The sequence below is a fragment of the Etheostoma spectabile genome, chromosome 19, assembly GCF_008692095.1.
Source record: "Etheostoma spectabile isolate EspeVRDwgs_2016 chromosome 19, UIUC_Espe_1.0, whole genome shotgun sequence".
Taxonomy (NCBI): domain Eukaryota; kingdom Metazoa; phylum Chordata; class Actinopteri; order Perciformes; family Percidae; genus Etheostoma; species Etheostoma spectabile.
The window spans coordinates 8,811,169-8,831,344 of NC_045751.1; the positions used below are offsets into that span (position 1 = coordinate 8,811,169).

The following is a 20,176-nucleotide window of genomic DNA, read 5'->3' on the forward strand; positions in this document are numbered from 1 at the left end:
TTTTATCCGGCTTGTGTACTACTTGATTATTTTATAACCTTACTGTTAGGAAAAAGAGCATCTGAAATTGAAGAAAAATTAAAAGCATAATATTATTATTATTATTATTATTATTATATTAAAGACTTGTCAAATTCTGTCATTATTAAAGAAGCAAAATGTAATATATTTACTGTATTAAATTTGTAATACAATTAAATGTAAATGTGCTGTATTTATATAGCGCTTTTCTAGTCTTAACAACTGCTCAAAGCGCTTTTACATCTACAGGAAACATTCACCGTTCACACACTGTGGCCGGGGCTGCCGTACAAGGTGCCACCTGCTCATCAGATAAACACTCACACACATTCACACTCCGATGCGCAGCACCGGGGGCAACTCAGGGTTCAGTGTCTTGCCCAAAGACACTTCGACAATGACTGCAGGGGCGGGAGATCGAACCACCAACCTTCCGATTGGCAGGCAACCACTCTACCACTGAGCCACAGCCGCCCCTAGTTAATTATTAAAGTATTAAAATTTTGAGTTTGCGTTGTTTTTAGCGGTTGTTTCTGTGATTTTAAGCCAGGAAGTGCGTTTATCAGTGGGGTAGAGAGGACGGCGAGGTAGTGGTGTTTTTAGCGGCTGTTGCCGTACTTTAAAGCCGAGATGGAGTGGTTGTCAGTCAGGTACAGAGCTAGCCAGCAGCTAATGTCAGCTACTCCACCGTGTTGTGGAGTAATGTCTGGCTTTGAAAGAACACGTCTGGCAACATTGATGCTGTGTTCTCAACCTGGCAACATCCGTGAACTTCCAGTCTGGGGAGCAAGGGGGCGGGGGAGAAGACTCTATCCAGTATTTTGAATTTGGACTGCAACAACTATTTTTACTGCTAGCTGTCAGTATTACATATTGGACCTTTATTGTCAAAAGTAAAACACAGATGGCTGGATCAATGCAGCAGGGATCTCAAAGTTTTTCTACCAAATGATGAAGTGCTAAAAAGTGACGAAATGTCATACTATAATGCTCAAAAAGTTTTGCTATACCATGACTTTTTTCGACACGCTACGATTTTTTGGCATCCCTTACTTACACCTTTTGACATGCTGTGCTATGACTTTTTTTGACATTCTATAGTATGATTTTTTTTCAAACTTTTTTCGAGATGCTGTGCTATGACTTTTTTTGACATGCTATGCCATGATTTTTTCCCAATATTTTTCTATATTCTATGATTTTTTTCTATGCTCAACTTTTTTTTGACATACTATACCATGACTTTTTTTCACCACGTTGTAAAAAAGTTATACTTTTTTGATACGCAATATGAATTTTTGTGACTTTTTTGGACATGCTATACTATGACTTTGTTTCGACATACTACATGTTGACTTTTAACGTTCTCTATGTTTTTTTCCCAACTTTTTTTAACATACTATGACTGTTTTTCAACATTCTATGCTGTTTTTTACCAACTTTTCAACATGTTATACTATTACATTTTTGCATTTTTTTGCATGCTATACTATGATTTTTTTGACATGCTATGTTGTGGTTTTTTCCAACTTTTTGACACACTATAACTTCTTTTGACATGCAATACCACCAACAAACACCTTCCCACAGCCGCCGCCATTCTGATGTCAACCGCCTGTCTCCACCTCTCAAGACCAAGCGTTGGAACTGGAAAGACTTCTCCATTGCGGTCCCTCCTCACTTTTTATGAACAAATAAGTTTAAATACTGTGTGTTGTGTGAAAAAAAAAAATGAATCAAATGTATTGAATAACTCATGATATATTACGTTGAAAAAAATCAGTTGAGTTGGACAAAGGCGGCGATAGAGAAAAAGGAAGAGTGCAGAGGAAACCCTATCCTTCATGTTTTATTAAACTATAATACTTCATATAGTGAGTTTTTTCATCTCGTTATGTGAGTGGAACAACCTGATGCAAAAAAAGAAATAAAACATTTGTCTAGTTCCTGTCTTTATTTAAAGACTAAAAAATACATACAGAGTCATAGTATAGTATTTAAAAAATAAGGACAAAAAGTCATAGTATGTCAAAAAAAGTCATAGTATAGTATGTCAAAAATAATGACAAAAAGTCATAGTATGTCGAAAAAAAATTATAAAAAGGCATTGTTTACTATTTAAAAAAACATCATTAAAAAAAAAACACCCTAATTGCCTTTAACCATGCTAATAAAATAAAAAGAAGACCATAGAATATAAGTTTAACTGCGTGTATTAATGACACAACTTATTAAACATCGGACACACCCCATCCGTACATACACTTTAAAGCAGGGGTCTTAAACTCAACTTACTTGGGGGCCGCTGGAAGTAGAGTCTGGGTTTGGCTGGGCCGCATCAAGTATTCCAAAAAAAACCTATTTCCTCCAAAAAGGGCGTGGAACTGCCGGTGCTTTAAGCCCCTAGCTCTGATATGGTTGGTGCATTTCACAACAACAGACATCACATTGTCAAACCTCAGGCATTTGCCGCAAAGGGTACTTAGCTAGCTTGACAACCGTTACGCTGCTGTCAGGAGACTACTACGGTAGCCCATACGTATGTAACCCTTGTTCCCCGAGATAGGGGAACGAGACACTGCGTCGGTTACGACACTAAAGGTGTTCCCATAGTGTCGTAACCAACGCAGTTCGAGTTCCCCTCGAAGGGGAATGTCTCGGGTTACGTATGTAACCCTTGTTCCCCGAGATAGGGGAACGAGACACTGGTCGGTTACGACACTAAAGGTGTTCCCATAGTGTCGTAACCGACGCAGTTCGAGTTCTCCTTGAAGGGGAACGTCTCGGGTTACGTATGTAACCCTTGTTCCCCGAGATAGGGGAACAAGACACTGCGTCGGTTACGACACTAAAGGTGTTCCCATAGTGTCGTAACCGACGCAGTTCGAGTTCTCCTTGAAGGGGAACGTCTCGGGTTACGTATGTAACCCTTGTTCCCCGAGATAGGGGAACGAGACACTGGTCGGTTACGACACTAAAGGTGTTCCCATAGTGTCGTAACCGACGCAGTTCGAGTTCCCCTTGAAGGGGAACGTCTCGGGTTACGTATGTAACCCTTGTTCCCCGAGATAGGGGAACGAGACACTGCGTCGGTTACAACACTAAAGGTGTTCCCATAGTGTCGCAACCGATGCAGTTCGAGTTCCCCTCGAAGGGGAACGTCTCGGGTTACGTATGTAACCCTTGTTCCCCGAGATAGGGGAACGAGACACTGGTCGGTTACGACACTAAAGGTGTTCCCATAGTGTCGTAACCGACGCAGTTCGAGTTCCCCTTGAAGGGGAACGTCTCGGGTTACGTATGTAACCCTTGTTCCCCGAGATAGGGGAACGAGACACTGGTCGGTTACGACACTAAAGGTGTTCCCATAGTGTCGTAACCGACGCAGTTCGAGTTCCCCTCGAAGGGGAACGTCTCGGGTTACGTATGTAACCCTTGTTCCCCGAGATAGGGGAACGAGACACTGGTCGGTTACGACACTAAAGGTGTTCCCATAGTGTCGTAACCGACGCAGTTCGAGTTCCCCTTGAAGGGGAACGTCTCGGGTTACGTATGTAACCCTTGTTCCCCGAGATAGGGGAACGAGACACTGCGTCAGTTACGACACTATGGGAACACCTTTAGTGTCGTAACCGACGCAGTTCGAGTTCCCCTCGAAGGGGAACCATAGACGACATTGTAGTTTCAACATCTCAGTTTGCTTCAAATTAAGTTCTTGTAGGGGAATTTAAAGGCTGATTTATGCTTGGCGAGTTAAAGGGAGTCTTGATGTGTACATTTTGAGTTCTAGTTGTGCATCGGATTAAACACGATGATAGCAAAGATACATCATATGTACACAACTACTTGGTCATTTTCCGTGTACAATTGACAAACAGTGGTTGAATGTAACTATTTATTTAATTTATTCAAGTACAATAACATAATACAACAATAAAGTACCTCAAAATGTTACTTGAGTATATCTATTTTCTGCTACTTTATACTTCTCCATTACATCTCAGATGTAAATATTAGACTTTTTACTCTACTATATTTGACTGACAGGTTTTAGTTCAATTGTTGAGATTACAATTCTTTTGTAACCCTTATATCTCCAGATGTGTTGAAGTTTCTCTGATAAACTGAAAGATAAAGTGCCCATTTGTGTTTTATTCTATTAAAGCCAAGTTGAAGCTAAATACAATATTTAAAGACCATCATGGAGCCGCTGGAACATGCACGGTCACAAAGCTGAAAACATGGCTGCTTTTCTGTCAACATGAAAACTTTTTAGAAATACGTGGTTCTTACAGGACGACGACGCAACAAACATAGTATATGATGCATTGCTGTTGATTAAACTTGGGAACACTTTATATACACTTTATACTTTTGATAATTTAGGTACATCTTGCGGATAGTACTTTTACTTAAGTAAAGTTTTGGATAGGGGACTTTTACTTATAGTGGATCATTTAATCCAGCACAGTGTGCCATTGATATTTTTCTTTAAGGATCTGAATAATTCTCCAACCACTGCTGACAGCGCAGCACAATGAATGCCTGTAAAGTAGCTAAAAAGCATGATTGTATGGTTCATCACGTTGAGACTATACTGTAAATCGGCAAAAGACAAAATGTATTCTCTTTGAGAGAGGCAGTCTGGTAAGTAAGCCTTTGAGTGCGGGCAATAGACAACAGCTATAAACATTTAACCTTTAGATTTGGACAAATATCACGTTGGGGGACGTAGTTGCTTTGAAGCAAGGCCTCACCTTTTTTCTCCATCTGCAAGGTAAACCAAAACTGAAATGCAATAGGTAATAGGGAAGTAGAAACAAATTTACAAAAAAGGTACGGTCACTTTAAATTTCCATCCTACAAATATTTGTTCAAATTGCCTCAGGGCAAATTTGGAAGTGTATTGCGACTACCTTTAAGAGTTAAATGTAGCATGTGCAATCATCATTAACACATTAACAGCAAAGGACACCAGCTTCACACTTCAATAATTCATTTAATTTCCAAAGGGTTGCGCTGACTTTGTCTTTGTTACACACTGCACACGATAACACAATAAAACACCTCGCAACGTACAAGGTCGTGCAACATCTAGTCTGGCTTCCAGCACTGCGCGCACAGTCTTAAATATTTTGGCTGTTTCGGATCAGGTGGTGCATTCACAAATGTTGTCCATGGAATACTGTTGCACAAACATGGTGGGGTGTTTGTAATCTTGATTGATTGATGATTTTCTCCGCTCCATGTTAACTCTTTGAAAGAGTTTCAGTCAAAAATGACATTTTTGCTGTATGAAAAAGAAATGACACTCATACAAAATGACCAAAAATTATGCTTTAAAAAACAAAACAAAAAAAACCGACGAAATCCTTGGTTAAAAGACCATTGGAGTTATTTTTATCCCAGAAATAGCTTCCACAAATGCATGTTCTGTATCTGGACACATCGTTGTGTTTGTTTTTAGCACATGAAATGCAAATTAAAGCCTTCTCAATAGATGTTACAGTTTTAAAGATTTCAAAATTATACACAAAAAGTTCACCCAAATGTTGGTTAAACATAAGCTGAATATGACATCTCTTTTTTTGCGTTGATTCATTACTAGCCTGTAATAACACTAGAGAATTTATATAACTTTGGCTTAAAGTTAGAATAACCTCTCCTTGGTTACATTTGGAGAATACTAATCCAATACCGATTGGTGTAACATTGGAAAGACATTTCAATGACATTGCTATGGCAGTGGAATGACAGAATCACATGGAATGATATTGGCGTTAATTGGGAGATCTCAAGCTGCTGTGGGAGTAATTGTACAACCACTGATGTAATAAACGTGTGTATACATCTCTATACATTTATCATTCTTTTACGTTTAGTTAGATATATACATTTTATCATTACACTTTTGTCCGTATACATTTATCATAAATAAAAGATTTGTAAACAAATCAATTTAAAAAACAAAACAAAAAAAAAACACTCGTAAACACTTGAAATATTCAACATACACACGCACACAAATGTCTTCCCCCCCCCCCATTAAGTTTGCTTCTTCGTAAAGTGCAAGGCAAGATACAGTAAACTTTGAAATGTACGACATACAACTTTCGCGTCTGAAGCTCACACACACTCTCACACACACACACACCTTGTATGTCTCATAGCCCAGTGAACTCAGTACAAACTTGGCACGACACCACTTAAGCCTCTAAGGTGTAGAGCATATAGCTGGCACACTATGGATACAGTAGCACAATCCTACCAGAGCTGAACATCTACAACGCCTCACAGTAACTCGGTCCTATCAAGAGTTAGTTTGGGTTATTTCCATAAATTGTTTTTTTTAAATAACTGAGAAAATCAAATACTAACCCTTTACATTACTGGTGAAAAAAAAAACAGAAATGCTCTATTACCAGATTACAGCCTTATTTGGGGATGTAATATCCAAGTAAAAGCTCTAAAAACACTTAATTTGCCTCAATTAGACGCGAGTCAAAGTGACTTAACATCATTATGTCCTTTGTTTGTAGTTTGAAAGTGGTGGAGTTGCATCACAACAAATCAACTTTAGGCAAGTTGTGTAACATGAAAATAAATACTTTAATATGGTTCTTCGTGGTACCTTTACATGATGCAGTTAACTCCACCGATGGGACATTTGTAGCTAGTATTTGACTCACGTTTAATCTTGACTAGTGTTTCTTTATTACATCCTGGCAATTAAAACTTATACTAGACATTTAAAGGAATTTAGATTAATACAGAAGAAATATGTCAAAATCGATCTCTGTTCAATTCAGTAGGGAGTAAGCTTCATCCCTTTATCCTGGCTTATGACTAAACACTGGAAGCAGAGGAAACAGCTAGCTTAGTGCTATCAGAGTTGTGTCTTCATTCCTATTATTTACTGTATATGTAAATGTAACACCTTTTGTAAAAGAAAATGCTATTTAACAACTAATTGGATTACACATTGGAGCTTTCTGGACTACCTACAGTTAAGCCTAGCTTTTGTTAGGACAGGATTTTCTAGGAGCTGCAAGCTTTGAACACTCGCAACGAAAGAAAACCCCCAGTTGACTAAGATATCTTGGGAACTCATTTTCTAGCTAATAAGATATGTGTAAATATGTGTAAATAGCAAACTACTTTTGACGGAGAATGTCCAATTGTCGTTTTACAGCTAAGCCCATCTGGGAGCTTTCTCTTTTCATCTTTTTACTGATTGCATAGAGATGAAGTCATACATTTTCCCGTCTATTTTGCAGTAACAGCATAAAAGCAAATTTCCTCTAAAATGTCTAAACCATTCCTTTCAAAAACATTAATGTAAAGCTTGATAGAAGTTGCCTCTAAAACTCGTCGACATCAATATTATAGCCATTTCTGAACAGCAGCACATGAATCCAAAGATCATTTCACATATGAAAGCTAGTTGTCATACCTGCTTGGAGAACCCTGCGGGTGTAAACCAATACACTCTGTTAAAGTTTGAACAACACAGTAAAGTATTGGCCGACATTTAAGCCTTTTGGCTAATTAAGTGTCCTTTTGCAGTACAACTAGACTAAATGGTCGAGCAGGTTAAAACAAATCCACAAAAGCTGCTGGTCGCAACAACCAAGCTACAACCCTTTTGAGACAACTGCTGCCTAACACTGTGAGGCGAAGGAAGGCTATGTATGCATGCAGGGACACAAAGAACAGCATTAATTGACTTTGATTATATGCACTTTGGCCAAAGAGGTTGTCAAATGGGGAAGCAGCAAAGCCAGGACAGCTTCACAGGTTACCATTGGGAAAATAAGATATACAAAAAAATAGATAATATATTTGCAATAATAATAATGTAACAACAGCATTCAAGCTTTTCACAGACGAGGCAAAAACCAAATATCCAATGACCCTTATTCTTATATTACATATACAATCAGTAGTATGACAAAGTAGGAGTAATATACCGAGTGGCTGTAATGTTTTGTTAATGTGTCCTTGATGCTTCCTCCTTCTGTAAACACCTTCATTTCATCTGGTGCTGTACCTCCTATTGGTTCTTAAAACCAGTGGGATGACTATTTTTGACTCCCACAGGAGTCAAATTGTAGACCTTAATAATAATAGTGATGTCCGTACTTTAATCCCTCAGTCACATCTTTTCATAACGCTGAATTCCAGATGAAATGACTAAAGCACAGCCTCGGATCACACAAGTTAGACAACAGCCCATTAAGAACCACTTTAGAACCACCACAGTAGAACCTTTGTGAAACCTTATATGATTTATCATTTAACATTATTCACAGGTTAATACAAGTCCACACAAGTACATTCCTCAGTACATTTTTTGCAACATTTAAGATATTCCCCAGTTCAGTAGACGATAAAGTTGAGATGTTTCGATTTGTTCAGTTTGTTGCCGTTTGAGTTCTCATGGCAGTGGCAACAAGAAATAAATACTCCTCAAAAAGTCTGGAGACAAAAATCAAAGTCTAAAGGCTGTTCATAAGTGCAGAAATAAAACGATTGAAGTTAGAGCGAAAAGAACTAAAAGAGTGTAACAACTTATGATAGATATATCGCTGCACTCGACATGCAAGGAACGCACCACGTAAACACAGTTCTTTGTCAAAAAAAAATATCTGCAAGAACATTTTCGTTCCATGCCTCCCTGGTCCATTGTCTGATTCGCTGCTGGCCACGGCGACTTCCAAACTCAAGCGGGTAAACAGAACCAAAAGCAGAACGCCATTGGTGAAGCAATGCAATGCAAAGCCAGGCCCCTTCAACAAATGAAAACAAGAAATAGAACAACCCCCCCCCCCCCCCCCTGCAAAATGGAGGACAAAGAAGCAGGGAGGAAATAACATAAAAGTTGGAAAGATGGTTTTCCTTTTCTTCCTCACACCTCTGTCAGGCCACTGGGTATCACGGTTACAGGGGAGGAGAACAGGAGGGGTGCTCCTCACCCCTGGTTGTCAGGGTAACGAGGGGGTTGGTATTAAGCACCTCATGCAGGACTTCAATTGCCCGAGGAATCTGCCTCACCAGTCCCACCTCTGATTTCCCAATTTCCTGTGGGAAAGAAAGTAAAAATGTAAAGGACAAATTTTGCACCTCTTTGTTAGGTGACATTAACTCCAAAAATTTAACACTTTTCTTTTTTCAACATTTCACATTTTCCACGCATTTTTTGTTTTTTATTTCACTAACACCACCTTACTTCTACTAGTTTTACACTACTTTTGGAATCCAGGGTCAATAACCCTCATTTGTATAGAATTATACCTAATATTTGAGTTCAAAAGCAAAAACTATGAATTATTTTGACTAATAGCTAAGATCAGAGGAATGTATGTTGAGTGGATGAGTTTGGTCAGGGTGCTGATTTGAAACCATTTCAATTTTAACCAAAAATTCAATGAAAGTGATCAATTGTATTTGCAAAGAGTGTTGCATGGAATCCATACTTTTTTAAAGGTAATTTGGTTAAAAAGAAACCCATATTTCAGATATAGACATTGTTAAAAGGGGTCGAATTTGACCTGAGGACAACAGGAGGGTTAAATTAATAAATAAATATGAATTTTATGACAAATATGCAAAAGAAGACATGATGGATGGTGTAAATGTGGTTTAGAATATCAGCTCTTTAGTTTTAGATTAAAGTGTCAAACACTATACTACATATGTTTTTCGATGTACCCAGAGGAAACAGAGATTATTTTTGTACTGTAGCTGTAGTGAATCCATCACCGTATGCCTGGACCAGGCCTGATCGTGACTCCCAGTTCAGAACATCCTATCAGGCTCTATATAACTGACTATCAATCACAAATGCCTGGATCGGCTGTGATCCTGGATCAGAAACTGGATCAGGACATCTCTTTGCTGAACTATAGTTTGCCATTCTAGACTAAGAGAACTAATATGAGGAGTTTTTATAAACTTTATAAATGCCTGGATGGGGCCTTATCCTGATTCTGGAGAACGTCTCATGAACATCCTGAGCTGTAATGTAGTCATTCTTTACAATGAGGAGTTTTTGACAGCTGGCAACACAGAAGGCAACTAAAAGAATCGGACACTGATTGCACTCTATATAGCTGTTACCAATCTATCATCAAATGTTGGGATCGGTCCTAATTTCAATCGTGAAGATCAGTTAGGGACATCCCTAAACAGAACTGTAGTTTCTTCTTCTAGACAAAGGGAATTAACACAGTTTGTATACTGTAGCATGACTGCATATCTGATGTTGTGGGACTGAAGCTGTGAATCCCGGCTCTTTCCTGATCTCTTACCTGAGAGAGAGCTGTTGGACTTCTGTTTGTGGAGCTTCTCTCTCTCCTTCTTCACCTTGGGTATGATCTTCAGCTTCATACTGCTGCTGCTCTTATTGCTGCCCCTTACGGGGTCCTAAGGAGGAAGCGCAGATCATTGGGCACATGGATTTGCACCAAGAGATATTCTATTCTTTTCTATGCAGGCTAGTCTACTGCGACTAGTCTAAACTGAGCAATGGCACTTGGTTGGTTGGTGGACAAACTGTGATAATACAATGGATTTGCACACGCATTAGTTATATTACAATATTACTGTCTCTGAATAATAATGCTTTACACTACCTTTGCGTTACTTTCACCAAAATAACAGCAGCAGTATGACCTGGCAGGTAGCTTGTGAATTTCACCACAAGATCAACAAACTTATCTTAATCCACTTTAATACATCATAGTTTATTCATAAACTGAATCTACAAAGTTACTTAATCTTTAAAATACATAGTGAAGTAAAATGTACAATAGCCTAGGTGACCGCGGAAACAGTGACGGGACAGCACCTTGCTTTAACGCAATGCAATAACTCCTGAAAATAATGTCCATCTCGCAAACATATCCGTCTCTGCAGTCATTTCAACCACCAAATTCCAGCAACAGGAAATAACACTCAGACTATTTTTCTGTGCTGAATTGTTTCGCGGTTTTGATGAATTCTTAAAAATTAAATAAATAAACACCACCAAATGTCGGGTAAAATGCGTTGTAACTCGTGTTACTGAGATTGTAACGGGTATAATATTACTGAAATTGCATTAGGAATGTGTTATATTACTGCGTTACAGTAAAAAGGGATACATTACTGTAATTGAGTTACTTTTGTAACACGTTACTCCCAACACACATCCGAACACAGACTGCATCCCTCCTCACCTCCTCGGAGCACTGCATGAGCGGACAGATCCAGTGGATGTCGTCCAGCTTGTGGAGCTCGGCACTGAGGCTGTTAAGGGTCGACCGGAGCTCCTCTTCCTCTGGAAAATCAGACTGTGGGGGATGAGGAGATAATAAAATTATTTATTTATTAAAAAAAAAAAAAAAGAAGTGATTTCTAGATACAATGTTAAGTCCAATCTATTAAGTCTGAAAAGTCAAAAATGAGGATAACAAGCAAAAAAAAGATAAGAAAAGAACAGAGAGAGACATGAAATAGGATAAAAATGAAAGCATGACTCCAGTATTGTTGCATGCATCGTTATGTCATGGTTTACACTAGCATTGTTAATAATATTTGCCCGTCCTCTGCACAAAGGGCTATTGTGTAGTAAAGGTAAAAAAAAGCTATGGCAAACAAAAACCGAGCAAAGACAATAAACAGACAGCAGATACTGAAATGTGAGATGTCAAGGCTCGAAGGGCTTCAGCAGAGACAGACAGCGAGAGAGGAAGAGAATAGGCGAAGGAAACAAAGACAACAACAGAGAGAACACATGGATGAAATCCCAGAGTTGTACCAGTAGTTTTCCATCGAGCAACATCCTAGTCTCAACCTGGAGAACTTTACTGCTGTTGACGATTTCCACCGCCGTGCTGCGACTTAGACACTGAAAATACAAGTGAATTGATTGGTTTTTCATCCTTAAAACCAAATACGTCCAATAATACCATGTGCAATATATGGCCTAAAGATAAGGATACAAATAATATACTTTATTGATAATACACTCTTATTTATTTATTCAAGTTTGTACACAAGTAAGACACTTATTTCTTAATAATAGTGTTGAATAACGGCCAAAAAACACAGTGAAGTTGATCTTTGACCTTTTGGAACTTCGTCATTTTATCCTATTAGACATTTGTGTGAAATGTTGTCATAATTAGTGGTGATAGTCTTGAATTATGGCCAAAAACATGTTCTGTGAGGCCACCGTGACCTTAACCTTTGACCACCAAAATTGAATCAGTTCAGCCTTGAACCTAGCCTAGATGCCAGCCGAACTTAGCCCCGCCCACAACATTTGAGGTCGAGAAGTTCGGTCTGGACTTGATCGATTGTGGAGCAACTATGCTCGAACAAGAGCGGTTTGGACCAATCAAATTGTCATGGCAAGCATCTCACTATCATTAACGTTATCCACATTCATATTAACACAAAACAAATGATATATCCAGCTTCAACAAAGTCAAAGTTCAAACAAAAGTCGGACGTTAGGATGGAAGCGCATTGCGCAAAGAGTGGTTGCTATGGAGACAATACACTGTCTCCGTCTCGTCTGAGTTGAGTTCTGTTAAAATTGAGTGCATAGGCATGTTCGGTTGAAACACATCCCATAATCACAGCCCAGTAGAGCAGTATCAGACGACGTATGACGACATCAGGCTACCTGGAACCCATAAGGACGTGTTTGCCAAGTTTGCCCTGCAGGGGTTCCTAAGCTGACGAACATGCAAACTACCAGAAGTATATGACTAAATACCAATATACCAATAAAATAAGCTAATACATTTTTAAAATTCAGCTCATTCCAGCTGTTTTCATTTACCAATGCTCTGTCAATTAGGACAAACAAGTTGGCTGTTTGCTTATTTTGACCAAAGCAGCAGCCAATCACATAAGTGGCCCTGCTCTGTTTGTTTCCCTAAAATTATGTCATAATGTCTGGTTCACATACAGCCTGTAAACTGACATGAGACCAAAGCATACAGCTGAAAATCTGTACACTCTACGCAGTCAAATCAGCCATCTGTCCGTCCGCCTGTCTCGTATTCACCCCGCTCAGTGTCTTACCTCAGGGCTGGACAGCTTGGCCTCTGTGAGCACCAGGGCGGTGGCGTTGACGGCGTGAGCCAACTCTTGCTCCACCAGCATGTGAGTCTTGGCTGCCTCACGGATCCTACAGTAAGGACGGGGGAAGAAATTACAGACTTGAAAGAGCTATAATTATTAAAACAAGCTATAAAATGATGGTCATTACGCCTACAAGTTGTCTCAGCCTGTTGATGCGAATAAAGCCTGGTTCCTTTCCTTTCTACGTTTTTTAATGTGAATTGTGTTCTGAGGATAGAGGCTGTTGTATGCTGTTCAAATAAAGCCCCTCAAGGCAAATTTGTGATATGCGATATTGGGCTATGTAAATAAAATTGACTTGACTCCCACCTTTGAGTTCAGTTTGTAGATGTTTGGAGTCAAACCTCGGCCAAGATTCTGCTTCCTGAATCACAAAGCTTTGAGACTCAATTAAGAATATCTCTGTGTTTTTACCAGATGTCAGCAAATGGAAAAAACAACTGATGAAGTGAGTTGTTAAAACCTTTCTTTTCAGTAAACTTTGTGTCCACAATGTTCTCAATGCTCGAGTGCATGTGTAAAGCTCCTGGTGATCCTTCAAGCAAAGCTTCATGTTGTGCCGAGCCTTCTTAGTGTTTTAAAACTAGTGATTAGATGATGTGATCATAGTAGAGCCCCTAACACTCCCATTCAAAAGACCATTATATGTTCAATATTAAAAGTGGCGTTTCTATCCTAATTATGCTTTTATAACAAAACTGACTCGGGTACAGTCACAAAAAGACCCTGGGTTGCATTTTGGCGAGAGTCACGCTTTAAGGCTTCTCAAGTTGGCAGCAGGTGGAAAGTACACACCTTTTATTGCCCTCTCAAATTCCCCATATCAAATCTCTTAGAAATCCCTCACTATTTCTTAGCTTGAGATTGGTTTACAAATGTTATTCAAATATTTATCATCCTGAAAGGGGAATATAGTTTTGCAAACATGATTGGGAAGATCATATTAAACCAAACATACTGAGACATGCTGAGAAGACCTCAGAGGGACACAAATGGTTTATATGCGCGAAAAAGAGAAATAAAATGGCTCATCAGTGCAACAGAGAAAAACTTAGCAAATAAGCCAGCTAATTGCAGTGGGATGAACGAATCCCAAAACGTTGGGCAAAATTCCCCCTTGAACCCCTTATCTTCCTAACACAGAAACACAAAGACGCTGATCACCAAACAAGGTTGCAGATGAGCTTGCTTTTATGTATCATGTGTGTACACTGTAAAAGGTTTATACTGTGTTTGCTTATGTAAAATATGCAGAAATGTATCAGTGTAAAGTTGAAAAAAAAGTGTATGTAAGTGTGCTTCTTTGATCATAGTAATCTCTAGGAGTGTTATAAATATATTCCTATCATACTGTTAATTCTCAACAAGGCCTTCACATATTTGAAACAGGTTTATTTAAGAGGCCCTTATACCAATTTTTGAAGACAAACAGAGTGAAGAGTGCGCACCGCAAAAAATATTCCAAGATGAAAATACTGCCGGATGAAAATACAAACACAAGGCAGGATTATTACAAAAGATCCTTGGTCTTTCTTCTTGATCTTACTTTTGCTCGATTTGTTTTTATGACTCGTATGCCAAGATTCTCTTTTTAAATGTTTTAGTAAGATGTCTCCCTTGTTTTCCGATCTGCTCCCATGTTAAATTGTTTTCAGTGTAATGCACACTTACCCAGCATTTTTATGTAACAAATGAGTTATGTCATACTTAACACTCAAAACAAAAACTCATTCACTAATTACTTTTGAATACTTCTACCGAAGATTTCAAATATGCTAGATATACATTATGTGGACGCTATATCAACCACTGACTATTGTACATAGCTTGCTCTTTGTCCATCCTGTCTGGAAATGATAACTAAAAACTGAGTTTTGAGGTGAAGTTCAAAGTCTTTAACTCAAATCCAGTCTAGTCTAAATCCTAGACATTTGACTTCTGGGATTGCTCCGGTGCCGCAGGAAATTGCCCCGGATGCATTTTGCCAATGTCCGTTTTCCTTCCGCTTTCTTGGAATTTTAAACTCCGGCACCATGGTTAACTGCTCCTCAGATCTCTGCAGGGTAAATCCAGACAGCTAGCTAGAATATCTGTCCAATCTGAGTTTTCTGTCACATGACTATTTTACAACGGCTCCGTGCGGCACTTAGCAGTGCCCCTGACAATTGTGATTGGCTTATAGAAATGCCAATAAAGTATAGAGTACGTTTTCTCCCATCACAGATTGCTATGTGGACTAGCCAGAGCCTCTAGCCAGAGCGCGTGGATGGTCTGGCAAAGAGAGACTAAATCCAGTCAAAATGTCTTTGCAGTAAGTTGGTGCACACCAGAAGTCGTATCGACAGGTTTGTCGGATCAAAAAAACAGTTTATTAATGACATTTCAAGAATTCATCAGTTCAAATATTTTACATGATACATTTTTGAGGTCTGAAGCAGCCAAAATGTCTTTGAACAAGACTTAATCCTGCTTCCTGTACAGAAACTGTGAAGTGCTTCTTACTTGTTGATGAGCGTGTCGGCCACGACGCCCAGCTGCTGAACCTGAGCGCACTCCTCCTCCGTCAAGTACTCCATGGACTGCTGGGAGTTAAGGCGGGGCCTGCTGTCACGGTAGCTGTCAAACTTCCTCTTGTCCTCCCATGACTTCAGCGTGCTCTCAAACGCCTGATAATACAAAATACAAGTAATTTGTCAACTTTGATAATTTCTTTGTTTAATCCTTTTTTTTAACACTAAAACAGCCAACTGACTTTTTAAAAGTTGGTACTTATAAATGAAATATAGTTTAATAATAGATATAGATTTAAAGACTGCACAATTAATCTGTAAAGCAAAAATAAACAGCTGCCGGGAAACTTATAACAACCGTTCACAGATAGAGAGGGTGGTTACATTTTAAACAACAGTATCCTCGGAAAAAACGTAAAAGTATGTGCATTACGATTTGTGGGTTGATTTTGTAGAATAGTCTGAATGAATTAAGCAAACAAAGTGTAAACATGTTGCAATTTAACCCTCATGTTGTCCTTGGGTCAAATCGACCCGTTTTCAGTTAGTTACATTTTTTTTGTCACAGAAAACGGGCCGTTGAAATAATGTCAACATAAAAAAAACCACCTAAAACATAAAAAAAGCATCCACAACATTAAAAAGTGACAAAAATGACGAAAAAATAATATTAATAATGTTGAAAAAAAGTGACCAAAACGGCTTTTTTTTTTTCATGGTTGACGGGAAGACAACACAAGGGTCAAAAACAAAAAGGTACAAAATATTTATTTTTGAAAAGTACAAAAGTGATGAAAGAGAGTTACACTGATGTTACTGCTGCTTCTGATTTGTTTTTTCTTCTTTATCTTAATATGTAGATAAAGTATGACATAAATTGATACATAAAGTGGTGCTTGAGTTTATGAACCCATAACCCTAAAGTTGACTAAAAAGAGGAATAAAAAAAGCATCTTTTGGAAATCAATCTTAATGCCTTTATTAAATAATTAGGAAAAATTAAACCTTTAAAGACACCAATTTATATATTCCAATTAAAGATTTAATTTATTCATTCAAATAGCCATCAAAATCAAGAACCACTTAATTCAATGTGGTTCTCCAGCTCAAGGTTCCAGTAAACACAGTTACTGTATATTTCTTACAGAGAAAAAAGCAATCTTTGTAACTGTGAATCTGAGGTAAAGTAAGTTTTTATTACGTCCAGGCATGAATTTCATTTAACAACCTGTCAATAAACATCTAGCAGGGACAACGCTAACCTGAAACATTACTTTTACCGTTTAACTGAATAAGACATATTAAGGAGGCTAAAACCAGCGAGCCAGCATTCTTCTCTCTCAACAGTACACGGGGAAACCATGGAAACAAACTGCCCAAATGTGCTTGGCTCAAGAGAGCTCTCAAAGGTTTTCAGCAGCATGAAAAGAGAGCCATCATAGTGGGTATGAAATTGATTCAAGAAATCCCGAAATAAGAAGAGTCAACAACATGGGCAAAGAGCTGATGATGGAGAGTAGAGAGTGGATTTTTTCGGCTCCAACATTTATGAAAGGAAAAGTATTTCAAGCCAATACTGTTGTTTACCATTTGCAAATAGTAGACTTATGCAAATGGAAACCAGTTGCATACAGTAGGCACACACATTTTTATTAGGGCTGGAATGATATGCTTTTGTCCTGATTGAATTCTTTCACAATCTTTCTGTAGCTGTCAGCAGTACAGTATAAACAGAAAATATTTAGGTGAATCATTGGTTTTCTAGGGAAAAGAATTGATTTTAAAGATTGTTGCAAAAAATCACAATACATTCGATTGTCAATTCTAATTTTTATGATGTAAAAGTACAACTTTTTTATATAAAGTGTAGTAAAAAACGTATAAAACTATATTTACAGAATTCATATTTGAGCTGGACATTACCCTGTCTCTGGTGAGCATCTGCGCTCGGTTCTTGTGGACTATCTTGACGATGCCCGGTGGCTGGATCCAAGCCTCTCCGTCCACCTGCACAGGGACCCCCTCCTCCCCGAGGATGGTGATCTTCACCTGGCGGCACTGAGGCGCAACAGAGCAGAAAACAGCAGCTGTCAGATGAGACCTTTGATGCCCAGATGCGACACTTAGTTGTTCTCAAATGGTTTGATTAAATGTATTTATTTTAGATCACTTCAAGACTAAGATCCTGTTTACACTTGGCTTTAAAATGAGCAATTGGATCACAAGGGGACAGCAATAAATACGTTGTGTATACAACGCAGTGTGATCTGATCACTCAAACCACTTGCCAAAGTAGCCTGCTATGCATTTGACCAGTAGAGTAAAAACGCTAATGTGTCCCTGAAAATATGTCATCAATGCACGACATGGGGATTGTTTTGGTGACAGCCCGTCGACACTCTATAAGCTCCCATTGTACAACGAGTTAGAAGTGTTACGTGACCGTCCATTGTTTAGTCCCATGGAAGAAGATGTGTTGGATTTTGCCAACAGCGATATCTTCAGCTGTTCCGACACAACCGCTAACGTACTGGCGAGAGTACGAATGTAATAGTGCACGGGGCCCTTTGACTCTCTGGCCCAGTGGTCTCCAACAAGTAGCTTCTAGCTCGCTCAACAGGTTGACAAACTGAGACAAAAATTTACCACAGTATTAAAAGTGAGGTAGCTAACTTTGTGGGCTATATAAGTGTAAAGTGGTAATGTTTTCTTGGACCCTGATGGAAATATTTTCAATGATATAGCAAACTATGTGGCTAAAAGAAGTGTAAAATAAATCATTAACCTTGACGTGAAGTTGAAGATTTTTCATTAGTTAAATGTAAGTGATGTGATGCAAGAAGCTCATGGGTCCTTTAGTTTTTTTAAGTAGCTCTCTGATGAAGAAAGGTTGGAGACCACTGCTCTAGCAGAAGTGACGGAGCTAGTAACAAAAAACACAAGAGGTCAGCTGGAGACGCATGATAGACACAGGTGTGAATGACAATTTGTCTCGGCTGTCCATTTGTGTTCGCTTTACCAAAAAACATTTTAAACCTAAGTGTAAACAGGGCCTAGGGGTATGTGCTAACATCTCTGTGAGGAAGCTACATTCTTGGTCATAAACCAAAGTATTGGACAAAAACAGGGAAGAACATCCAATGTTACCATTAAAATGGATGTTGTGCAAGCCTTTGAGACTGTAACTGTGATACTAAAAGTGTGTCCAGTACTGTATACGCAGGGGTGTGTGTGTGTTACCTGTGCAATGCGGTGGTGCTGGAGGTTGATGACTCTGGACATGGCCATCTGCATGCTGCCAAACACCGCCACCACCTCCAACTTCTTATCATCAAATGACGGAGCGCCAAAATTCTAAACATAAGAGTTGAGAACGACCAATTTACTGTTACTAAAGTTCAATGACTGAAATTGCTGTTTTTACACATTTTCTTTGGAGGCGTAGATGCACACTCACATTATCCTCTTTGGTGCCTCCCCAGAAGTTGATACCGCCTGCATAGCTGGGGATGTTGAGCACAGCCAAGCCCTGCAGACTCGGCAGCGACATGGGAACACCGTCACACTGAATACAGAGAGAGGGGAGAGGATTGGATGTTAAAAAGGGAGAAGCAAAAACAACATGAAAACAGCTGTTGGCATTTTGTTTCCCAAAATATTCCTCATTCTCATTCTTGTGTGTCTGACCTCCAGCTGAACCCTCTGCTCAAGGTTCTTGTACGTCTTCTGGACCAGCTCTTTCGTCCCCAGCACTCCGTACCACATCATGTTCTTGGTGCGACTGCTGCAGGGTGAGACAGAAGGGAGAAACCAAACAATCGTAGAATTAAACTGTATCGATCAAAGATCAATCAATGAGGTTAAGCTGAGTCATTATAGTTTGTGACAGAAAATTAAAGACATTAAAGCTATAGTGCATAGTTTCTGTCGCCCCCATGAGAAATTCTAGGTAATGAAAACAAAACTGTTGGCACGTCAACATGATACACGTCTTTTGTGATCGTGCAAAGCCCCCACCCTACCTCCACGCAGTTGCTAGTAACCAAGGAGGACACGGTGGATTAAAAAAACCTGACGGACTCTTTAGAAGAAGTAATTGTCTTCACTTCTGTGCGCAAAAGTCGCCGGATGACACAATCTTCTGAACACAGATTTACAGAGTTGTGTGGAGCTGGTAGTCTTAATTAGCTTTGTGGCAACTTACTTGGCAATAGTTTGTATGTAATGAGCGTTCATTAATATCAAAAACTAAAGCTTTAATTGAAAATAGTTGCCAAGTTTTGTTAAAGTGTGTTTTTTACCATCTGTATTTACATTTCTTTTTGAAATAGGTCCTTCATGTTACTAAACATAGAAACACATCGTGAAACAAGCATTTGGGTTTATGAAATGTTCACCTGTTTGAATCATTTGCAACTTTTCTGTTAGTTCGGCATGGCAGACAGCTCTACATAATACAAGACCCATGAGGCTCGGCTGCTGTTGCCATGGAGAAGAAGCCAGTTAAA

General features: G+C 39.0%; 1 protein-coding gene across 5 annotated transcripts in view; it reads right to left on the reverse strand.

Annotated features, from left to right (window-relative positions):
* Positions 1-5,000: 5,000 nt before the first annotated feature.
* si:dkey-172j4.3 (diacylglycerol kinase delta) overlaps positions 5,001-20,176 on the reverse strand; it is an 87,527-nt gene continuing 72,351 nt past the window's right edge. For all 5 annotated transcript variants that reach the window (XM_032544359.1, XM_032544360.1, XM_032544361.1 and 2 more), the window contains 10 exons: positions 19,356-19,452; positions 19,126-19,233; positions 18,909-19,022; positions 17,592-17,726; positions 15,661-15,824; positions 13,099-13,204; positions 11,822-11,911; positions 11,241-11,354; positions 10,332-10,446; positions 5,001-9,102 (listed from right to left, as the gene is read on the reverse strand). In XM_032544359.1, coding sequence (XP_032400250.1) covers positions 9,050-9,102; positions 10,332-10,446; positions 11,241-11,354; positions 11,822-11,911; positions 13,099-13,204; positions 15,661-15,824; positions 17,592-17,726; positions 18,909-19,022; positions 19,126-19,233; positions 19,356-19,452 — 1,096 coding nt within the window. In that variant the 3' untranslated portion in view covers positions 5,001-9,049. The remainder of the gene's footprint in view (positions 9,103-10,331; positions 10,447-11,240; positions 11,355-11,821; positions 11,912-13,098; positions 13,205-15,660; positions 15,825-17,591; positions 17,727-18,908; positions 19,023-19,125; positions 19,234-19,355; positions 19,453-20,176) is intronic.